This window comes from Arachis hypogaea, chromosome 13, assembly GCF_003086295.3.
Source record: "Arachis hypogaea cultivar Tifrunner chromosome 13, arahy.Tifrunner.gnm2.J5K5, whole genome shotgun sequence".
Taxonomy (NCBI): domain Eukaryota; kingdom Viridiplantae; phylum Streptophyta; class Magnoliopsida; order Fabales; family Fabaceae; genus Arachis; species Arachis hypogaea.
This window is the reverse complement of record NC_092048.1, coordinates 17,360,934-17,371,287: the sequence shown is the minus strand read 5'-3', so window position 1 is coordinate 17,371,287 and position 10,354 is coordinate 17,360,934. Positions and strand designations below refer to the sequence as shown.

At 32.9% G+C, this 10,354-nt stretch overlaps 1 protein-coding gene across 3 annotated transcripts; it reads left to right on the top strand.

Annotated features, from left to right (window-relative positions):
• The first annotated feature begins 920 nt into the window (after positions 1-920).
• LOC112737516 (DNA repair protein RAD16) lies at positions 921-8,848 on the top strand. Of its 3 annotated transcripts, none has more exons than XM_072211341.1 (17): positions 923-1,244; positions 1,527-1,581; positions 1,732-1,833; positions 2,171-3,306; positions 3,682-3,804; positions 3,961-4,034; positions 4,243-4,306; positions 4,446-4,592; positions 4,680-4,765; positions 5,568-5,637; positions 6,157-6,282; positions 6,435-6,665; positions 6,965-7,069; positions 7,147-7,299; positions 8,079-8,167; positions 8,284-8,364; positions 8,465-8,848. In XM_072211341.1, the coding sequence occupies exons 3-17, from the start codon at positions 1,788-1,790 to the stop codon at positions 8,535-8,537; spliced, it is 2,604 nt and encodes an 867-aa protein (XP_072067442.1). In that variant the 5' UTR covers positions 923-1,244; positions 1,527-1,581; positions 1,732-1,787; the 3' UTR covers positions 8,538-8,848. The 3 variants fall into 3 exon arrangements, with proteins under 3 accessions (XP_072067441.1, XP_072067442.1, XP_025643238.1); XM_025787453.3 differs by having other exon boundaries at positions 946-1,244; positions 1,518-1,581; XM_072211340.1 differs by lacking the exon at positions 1,527-1,581 and having other exon boundaries at positions 921-1,244.
• Positions 8,849-10,354: the final 1,506 nt, after the last annotated feature.

The window sequence follows — 10,354 nt, the reverse complement described above, 5'->3', positions numbered from 1 at the left end:
CTATGATTAAATACACAATTAGTAAAAGTTTTGAAATTAAATGTAGTCAAAAAGTAAGATAAAACAATTTTGAGTTAATGAGGAAAGAGAATATTAGAGACATTTTCAATGATTCTGTATTTAAAGGTACATTGACCGTTTAAAATTCCGAAAAAAAAAAAAATAATATCAACAACACTTACACTTGGTATAAATATAAATAGATCCTAGTAACAAAAAAAAAAACCCTTTCTTTTGTGAAAAATGTAAAAAAATACTCGATAACAAAATGAAAGAAAAGAATATAAAAGATAATTTAAAAAAAAATTAACAGAACATCTCTTTTAATTGAAATAGATTTTTTTAATTTTTTTAATTATTTGATAAAGTGTATTTTTTTATTATTAAATATTTTTTTTCACATATTTTTTTGTTCTACTAAAAAAATATACGATAAAAAATTATACTTTATCAAACAATTAAAAAAAAATTAAAAAAATCTATTCCTCTTAAGTGACGAATTTAAAACGTCAAATTACATCTTTAAAAGTTATAAAACTCTAATAATATTTGTTTCCCAAAAAATTTAAAAAGTGATACATTTAAATTATGTTTACTAAAAATACTTGTTACAAGTGCAAAAGGAATTTTATTTTATAAAAAGTATAATTTTAAAGTTTTTAATAATATCAAAAACATAAAAATTTACCTTTTACCTTTTCTACAAAATATTTTTTCGGTAAATTTTGGTATTCTTAACAAATCCCTTTATTTTTTAAAAAATATATATCGTTAAAAAGTAAAAACTACATGTCAATAATAATAATAATAATAATAATAATAATAATAATAAATATTATTTATATATAAAAATTAATTAACAAAATTAATTACCGTAGTTTTGTACGTATACAAATAGAAATGGTGGAATCATAATAAATGCGGATTAGTTAATTAATTAGGGATAAGGTGGTCCGCGTTGCAGAGAATAGTAGCACTTGTCGTTGAGGCACTGTTAAACAAAGTGTCTTCCCGCCGTTTGAGTGTCACACAGTTTGTGGAGCGAGTGCGGTTCCCTTAACACAACCATCTTCCCCCCTCTCTTCCCTCTTCTCACTTCTCTCTTTTCTTTTCTCGCAACATAAAAAAAAAAAACACTTTCCAACCGCACCTTCCAATCTAAAACCCTAAACCCCTCTCTCTCTTTCTCTCTTTCACAATGGAGCTTCGTTCTCATCGTCGCCTTTCCCAAACCTCGCCTTCTGGTAACACACTAACACTCCTACTATCTATTTCTTTTCTTTTTTTTTTTTTAATTTTATTTTGTCTTTTCCGTTTTTTTTATTTGTTTTTTTCTTTTTTCTTTTCGCGGCTTTTGGTGTTGACTTTACTACCTTTTGGTATCTGCTACAATGTTATTGAATTGCGACTTTGTGAGTGCGTTATTTTTAGCCATTTTCAGTTTTTATTTTATATTTTGTTTATTTACTATTACTTTTTAACGGAGTTTTGAGTCTAACAAGTGATTCCATTGTTAGAGATTTTAGGCATGCTTGGATACAAGTGACCCAATTCAACTGATACCTTTGCTCTCTTCGTGAGGTTAATTGGTTTCGTAATGCAAAGTGTTTCAAAGTTGATTTTTTTTAGCATTAAAAAAAAAAGGGTTTCGAGTGTGATGATTTATTGCTTTGCGGAACTTAGTTATTGTTTTAGTTAGTTATATTGTGGTGTGTTCATGTGCGGATTTAGGAGCAGGGAAGGGGAAGCAACCGAGGGATACCACTGAAGGAGTTGAAACTAACGATATGGATGGAGATGCTTATGCAATATCTTCGGATTCCAAGTATGAAGGTATATTAATATTAATTACCTTTCTTCGTGGTTTGGATTTTATTTTTTAAGAATTTTCATTTTATGATATTTGCTTGTTAGTTGGTAGTACTGGGTTGGCTATACGGTTTGAGTTGTTAGTGTTGCCCAATTGAAAGGAAAGGATGTCTGACTCAAGGAATGTTTTATGAACTAGTAATTATGTCTGTTTGAGATTCTAGTTTACTTTATCATGACTCGGTAGGAGAAGCAGAGTAGATATCATTGTGCAAGAAAATTGAAACCTTCTTATTTATGTAATCGTCAATATTATTATGCTGACATATGTGTGTTATTTTTAAACGTCATTTTCTTACAGATGCATTAGATGGGAACAGTGTTTTCGACTTGAATCAAGACCCAACTTTAAGCATTAGTGTTTCTGATATAATGGTTGATTACACTTCTGATTCATCTGATGGTAGCAACCATTTATACAAAAGGGGAAAGGCACAGTCCAAAAAGAAAAGAAAGACACACAACTTGAGAAATGAAGAACTGATTGATGTAGAGATTCAGCCAGCAGCTGTTGTCAATTTGGTTAATAACCGAAAGAAGAAAAAAACAAGGAAAAGCAAAAAGGGAGCATCTGACATAGTATTACTATGGCATGCTTGGGAAGAGGAGCAAGAAAGGTGGATCGATGAGAATTTATCAGCAGATGCTGACTTAGATCATCAAAATGAAGAAATGAATGAAACTGCTGAGCCATCCTCAGATCTGACTATGCCTTTGTTGAGGTACCAGAAGGAATGGTTAGCATGGGCTTTGAAGCAGGAAAGTTCTGTGTCAAGAGGAGGAATTCTTGCAGATGAGATGGGGATGGGGAAGACTATTCAAGCAATTACCCTAGTACTTGCTAAACGTGAATTCCAGCACATGATTTGTGAGCAAGATGAACCTGCACCTGTGGCAGGTTCATCAAGAGTCTTACCTGCTATCAAAGGAACACTTGTTATTTGTCCTGTGGTTGCTGTCACTCAGTGGGTTAATGAGATTGATCGATTTACTTTGAAAGGAAGCACCAAGGTGCTGGTTTATCATGGGGCAAGGAGAGGAAAGAATGTTGAACAGTTATCTGAATATGATTTTGTAATAACAACCTACTCTATCGTGGAGTCTGAGTACAGAAAATATATGATGCCTCCTAAGGAAAAGTGCCAATATTGCGGAAAATTATTTTACCTGAATAAGTTACCTTATCACCTGAGGTATTTTTGTGGACCTGATGCTGTGAGAACAGAAAAACAGTCAAAACAAATGAAGAAAAAGAAAAAGTTTGCTACAAAACAGAAGATAAAAGATCATGAGTATTGGAATGAAGAATTGGAACAGGATGGTTTTGACAAGAAAAAGAAAGAGAAAATGGGCTTGGGAATGGATGATTTAGATGCCACTGACAGGGAGAAATCATTTCTTCATGCTGTAAAATGGCAGCGGATCATATTGGATGAAGTGAGTTTTGATAGCATACTATGATCAAGATTAATGGAACTATTTTACTTCTATAATTGAACTTTCTAATTTCCATAAGATGTTTTTCAATGAAATAGTTATTTTGTACCTTTCCCTTTTTCTATTATTTCCACACATCTGAGGGTGTTTTCTTTATTGTTTGAATATCCCTAAGCAAAGTTTTAATCAGCTATCTCCTACTTATGGTTACAGTTCATTTTGTTTTTTTAAAGTTAATGACTTGTTGCTTTAGCCTAGGTTTTGATCTAATAACTCTAATTTTACATTTTTGGTGTTTCTTATTTATTGCAAACGATATATTATAAATCATCATTGTGAGATATGAATTGATCTGTTCCTTTATATGAAAAATAGGCACACTACATAAAGTCGAGACACTGTAACACTGCAAAAGCTGTTCTTGCCTTAGACTCTTCATACAGATGGGCGCTTAGTGGCACTCCCCTGCAGAACCGTGTTGGAGAGCTGTATTCTCTGGTAACACTACAGTCTTTTTGGGCTACTATCTATTTTGCTTTTTTTTTATATAATTTATCAAGGACAAACTTCTCCTATACGCTGTTTGGTGGAAGACTGAAAGCTAAGTTTTATATCTCATCATGGACATAATTCACGTAGAATGCCATTATGCAGGTTCGGTTTCTGCAAATAGTTCCTTATTCCTATTATTTCTGCAAGGACTGTGATTGCCGGGCTCTTGATCACAGGTATGGCTTAGAATCAAAAACGATATGTGGATTTGATAAGCATTGTCATCTGTTGTTTTCACACTTTTCAAATACTTGCATCATTATGTTAATATATACGGTGTTGGGTGCATGTGCTGCCTTCATAGGCATATGTATTTGTACATTCTTCAATACTAGATATTCTGGAATTGTTAACTATGTTTAATATCCTGGTCCCCTTGTGCAGCTCCTCTAAACAATGTTCAGCCTGTGGTCACAGTTCTGTTAGACATTTTTGTTGGTGGAACAAAGTAAGTCTACAGTTTGTTGATCTAATTTTTTCTTTACCATGTGTGACAGAGATTATGTTGCCAATTCTTTTTAATTTTGTACAGAGTCTTAGCTGACAAGTTAACATGCTCTTTATTATTCATGTTTAATCTTGATTAGTATGTTGCCACACCAATTCAATCGTATGGATATGGTGATTATGGAAGAAGAGCTATGATACTGCTTAAGAACAAAATTTTAAAGAACATAGTTCTAAGGCGAACTAAAACAGGCAGGGCTGCTGATCTTGCACTACCACCTAGAATTGTAAGTTCCTGTTGCTCATATGGCTAGTTGTGCAATTATGAATATGGAAACCCTACATATTTATTTCTATTTCATTTCTCCTTGCAGGTTTCATTGAGGAAGGATAGCCTGGATATAAAAGAGCAAGACTATTATGAATCGTTATACAATGAAAGTCAGGCACAGTTTAATACGTATGTCATATTCTTTATCTCATCATAAAGTATGGTAAAGCTGTTGTCTGTGAGAAAATAAAAATAAAATTTATTCCGTAAGAATGAAGTGCTATTGAATTTACTGGTTGCTGTTAAATTACTTTCTTATATCACCTTGTTGTGAATGAAATTGGCCTGGAGGGCAATTGCTTGTCCTGAACAGTTCCTTTTGTCAACTAGGGTTGAGGTTAATCTAGTGGGTCAAAACATAAGCCAAAAAGTGTTTATCAGAAACTTCCATCTGACATTTGATTAGCTAGGTCTGGCACGCCTTGCCTTGCCTCAACTTCAGATGATTGGTTTCCAAGCTGTTATCAATGTGCTCATAGAAGTTTGATCATGTCAAACAAGTTTAGTTTAACCATGTTTGTGGATTAATATTAGATTATACCAGTACTTTGTCATATCAGAATTTGTATGAATATGAATTCCTTTTCCCACACTTCTCAATTTGAAGCAAGTGGAGAAGAAAGTAGTGAGGGGGAAATGATAATGATGGGTAAAAAATATAGAATTAACTTCTTATAGATTTCTTTCATGATTATATTTTTGTAATTAAAATGGATTCTGAACCTATGATTCTACTTTTCTTTTTTATTTAAATGGAACAGAAGGTGAATCCAGGGTTTGGATATACATGATTTCTCTTGGTCGTTTCCTTATATTCCATTCTTACAATTATATTAGATAATGGGAAAAAATTTCTTCTATTTTGATTTAGCCATGCTAGTCATCAATGGTTGTGTACTTGTGTTCAAATATTTTACTTTTTTGTTTACAGATATGTTGAGGAAAATACTTTGATGAATAATTATGCTCATATATTTGACCTCCTCACACGGCTTCGTCAGGTGAATGCTCATTATTCTAATGGAACTAATCAGAAGTTCTATACTTCTGTTTCCTTTTGAAGTTCTTGAATCCCAATTAACTATGTTTCTAATTCTTTTCTTTTTTTTTATTTCTTTTGGGCGAGTTATTTCAAGTTGAATCTGACAAGGTGTGGAATTAGTTTTGCCTTGAAGCCTTTTTTTTTTTTTTTGACAGGACCTTAAAGCTTAAAAGAATGACAGTATATGGCGGGAATTGTTAGTAGTTTATAGGACATGTCTGTAAAGACATTGATAAACTAAAAACACACTATATGGCGGGAATTTCTTAGCTTCATTTTAAAACTGAGTGACCTATTTGAAATATTGTTATTCTTTATTTCAATACTATTTTCCCCCTCCTTTTAAATGTGGAAATCAGAAGTTGATTTCCTTTATTACTCTCATTACTCTTATTATCTTAAAGTTGTTCTTATCATTAATTATTCCCCTTTTATATGTCTACTCATGTGCCTCATGCATCACTGGTTAAATACACAGGCTGTTGATCATCCATATCTTGTGGTATATTCTCAAACTACTGCAATAAGAGAAAGTAACTTGCCTAGTAATGGTAATGTTGAACAAGCTTGTGGCCTGTGTCATGAGCCAGTAGAAGATCCTGTTGTAAGTTCATCTTTTCTTCTTGTAAATAAACTTATTATTGTATCTCCACTATTTCTGTCTTTACAAGCATGTAAATGGGAAAGCTACTTAAACCAAACCAGCTTTATTGTGTTGTTTATTTTTATTCGAATATCTTTTCCTTTTTGTTTCAGGTTACCTCTTGTGAGCATATCTTTTGCAAGGCATGCTTGATAGACTTTTCTGCTTCCTTAGGACAAGTATCATGCCCCACATGCTCTAAGTTACTTACTGTTGATTTAACTTCAAACAAGGATGTTGGGGTTCAGGTTAATAAGACAACCATTAAAGGTTTCAGATCCTCCAGCATTCTAAACAGAATTCGGCTTGAGAACTTTCAGACAAGCACTAAAATTGAGGCACTGGTGTGTATCTTACAAATTCATGTAGTTTGCTTGCTAGAAGAAAAATGGTTGTCTATTGAAAGATTGCCCAGCTGAAGGGTTTGACTGTTGATTTTTATTTATTTTTATTTTATTCTTCCTATAATATTATTATCAGCTCTTTGGTGGGGGAGGGGGGAATTAGGTAAGAGAGACTACATCTGGGAAGCTGTATCTGAAGCAATGCTTCTATGTCTTGAAAAAATGTTCTTATGAGTTTATCTATTGGTCTGCAATTTCTTCTGGTAAACTCGTTTTTGAATGAGTTGAAATCGCTGCAGAGAGAAGAAATCAGATTTATGGTTGAAAGGGATGGATCTGCAAAAGGGATTGTTTTTAGTCAATTCACGTCATTCCTGGATCTCATAAATTACTCCCTGCACAAGGTAATGTTTATGTCACTTTCAACTTTATAAATGTGTGCAGAATGCATCAAGATGATGACATCGCAAACTGATTGCAGTCAGGTGTATCTTGTGTTCAATTGAATGGAAGCATGTCATTGGCTGCTCGGGATGCTGCCATTAAGAGATTTACTGATGATCCAGGCTGCAAAATTTTCCTCATGAGCTTGAAGGCTGGTGGTGTTGCTCTCAATTTAACAGTTGCATCACATGTGAGTTATCTCCTTTTGCATCTTTTTATATTCTGCTGTCAAATTTTAAGTCAGTTTTAGAGTATCTGGAGATTAGTTTATGGATACTGGTAGGACCTATGATGCACTGAGCAAAAAGTGTTGTATCGTTCACCGACCAAGGTAATTGTATAGTTTTGAACTATAATGAGTGACCATTCATTATGCACAAGATTTGAACCATTGGAGTATTAAGTGCCTGAAAACCAAGTTCAACCCAGTACCTATGCGGTGTTGCCATATTTTAAACTTCACTTACGAGAAGTTCTTAACATCTTTCCTCAATCAGTTAATAACTCGACATATTTGGGATTCCTAGTGTGATAAATTTGATTATGGTTAAGAGTAGCTTCTTTGGGAAAATAGGTTAATCTATTTATTGACTTGTAATGCAAACTTATGAGTTATGACTTGCTGTGGTGTTCTTTTCTAGGTTTGGTTCTTGCTCCTCTTTTTGCACCATATTTTCTTCAGTGTAGGCCACATATATTCATAATGGGTTGATTACTTGAATATGATTTTTGTCACATGTTCCTTGAACTGTTGTTTTCATAAACCTATATTTCTACACAAATAATGGACTATTTAAAGTCCCTTTTCTTGGTCACTATTTTAAACATTTTGTTTGATGTAGGCTTTGAAAGTAGTCAAATATTGGTACTATTTTTTATTTTATTTTCTTCCTTTTCTTTTTTCCCCTCCAATAGCCTTGCCTAGATTTAATTTGTTAACACGTGGCTTCATTTGTTGGGCAAGCTCAGGTTTTCTTGATGGACCCTTGGTGGAACCCTGCTGTGGAGCGTCAGGCTCAAGACAGGATTCACAGAATAGGGCAATATAAGCCAATCAGGTGCTGCTTCTTGAACCAACACTTCGAAAATGCAATTAAAAGGAGAAAAAAGAAATGGAGGGTTGGTTACTCTTGTTATTATTATGGTGAAATTTTGACATTGTTTTGCTGCACAGAATCGTCAGATTTGTCATTGAAAACACAATTGAGGAGAGGATTTTAAAACTGCAAGAGAAAAAGGAACTAGTATTTGAAGGGTAAGTTAAATGTGTGAACAAGTTTGAAATGTAGGTATGCATACCTTGACATAATGTGTTATGAATAATGGCAATTGCTTTCATGTCCCTCCCTTAATAGGACTATTGGCGGCTCCTCCGAGGCGCTAGGGAAATTGACGGAGGCTGACTTGAAATTCCTCTTTGTTACCTAAGCAAGCCTGTGATTCTGACAAGAAGACATGTCACTTCCTAATACAATTTTTGCAGAACTTTTTTTGGGCATAGCTTTCAAATATGATATTTATGCACATCAATAACGGTTATAATTTGTAAATAGGTATATAACATTCTAAGATGCTGCTGAATGCTGGTGGGGTTTTGATGAACTGGGTTTTCGATTTCAATCTACTCGTCATTTTAGTTGATGTAAGATTGAAATCATGAAGGCCGGCCCTTTTTAATGTTTCATAGAAATGAAACCTTAACAGAATGCTGGACTCTCATAGACTGCATCTTCGTTTCATGTTTAAGTGTTTAACAGCATGATTGTTTATATGTTTGTTTTAGTAGCTGTTTTGTAACTGGTAAATGCTACTTGAGATAGCAGCTTCCCAAGTGAGGCAGAATTATGCTTGATGGTTTAATGTGAACTAGAGATGGTTGGTACAAGCTCATTCTTAATTCGTAGGGAAACCATCAAAAGGTGAACCATTGCGCGCCTTGGAAGCAAAACTTCAATTTTTCAATTCAGTAATAACTCTGGGTTGGTTAGATCCAAATGAAAATTTTGATCAATTCAACTTGTTCAATGTTTGGTATCATATTCCAAATTCACATCATTTTTCCTTCAATAAACATGTCAGCCATATCTCGTGCTCATACATAATAATTACGATATCTTGATGTATAATTTTATAGTCTTGTTAGTTGTTACACATTCAATTTGTTTTTTGGTATCTAAGTCTAATCAAGTTAGTCTAAATTTAACAAAAACTAGTCTCATTAGAGTGTGAAAATGCGCTCCAACTATTTTCACTAACATGAACGTTTGTATCTTTTTTTTTTTTTTTTTGCGTGTTTTTTCTTCTTCCTCGTTTTTTTATTGCTACTGTTGCTGGTTTTTTTCTTCTTTTTCTCGTGTTTTTTCTAGTAATTTTGTAGTATTATGTGTTTCTTCTCTTTATTTGATTTTTTCTTGTTTTTATTCTTATTAAGAAGATAAAACAAGAATTATGAAAAGGTAAAACAAGAAGGAAAAGATAAAAGAAAAAAAGATGATGATAAAGATAAGGAGGAGTTTTGAATTATGTAGAATTTATCATGAAATAACAATTTTTAATTGCGACACAGAAGTTTCTCAATTTTGACACTAAAATTTTTTAACCGTGACACAAGTTCTTGTTAAGAGAGTGAAACAAGAATTATGATCAATATATTGACGATTTTTTTTTATTTAAAATTTACATACATGTGTTTTGTGGTTGATTGAGTCTTGTTAGTGTGCATGTCTTGTGCTTGTTGTCATTAGCCTGGATTTGTTATAATTAAGTCATATAAGATAGTTGTAGTGATTCACTAAATCTAGTGTCATTTAACGTATATTCATGACTTTTCTGACCAAAAATTGATTTAGATGTATTTTTGTGGTTAATTGAGTCTTGTTTGTATGTCATTATTATTAAGTAATTTTGGTGCCATTATGAGTTAAATGAGGTGTAATTGATCTCATTGACTTGAATTTGATGTAATTAGATCATACGAGAGAGTTGTAGTGATTTCTAGCGTCATTTAAGTCATATTCATGATTTTTTCTTATCCAAAATTAATTTGAATGTGTTTTTCTGGTTGATTGAGTTTTGTTTGTGTGCTTGTTCTGAATTGAGTTTATGCACCGCCATCATTAAGTAATTTCGATGTCATTTTTATTGAAATGGGATACACTCGGTCTAATTGATTTGGATTTGACATAATTAGATCATATAAAAGAGTTGTAGTGATTCTAGTGTTATTTAGGTCATATTCTTGACTT

Excerpts from the sequence above, each read along its gene's own strand:
- LOC112737516 (XM_072211340.1), top strand. The coding sequence starts at position 1,199 with ATGGAGCTTCGTTCTCATCGTCGCCTTTCCCAAACCTCGCCTTCTG. Across the intron at positions 5,638-6,156 it reads TCCTCACACGGCTTCGTCAG|GCTGTTGATCATCCATATCT; the intron begins GTGAATGCTCAT and ends TTAAATACACAG. Across the intron at positions 7,300-8,078 it reads ATTTAACAGTTGCATCACAT|GTTTTCTTGATGGACCCTTG; the intron begins GTGAGTTATCTC and ends GGGCAAGCTCAG.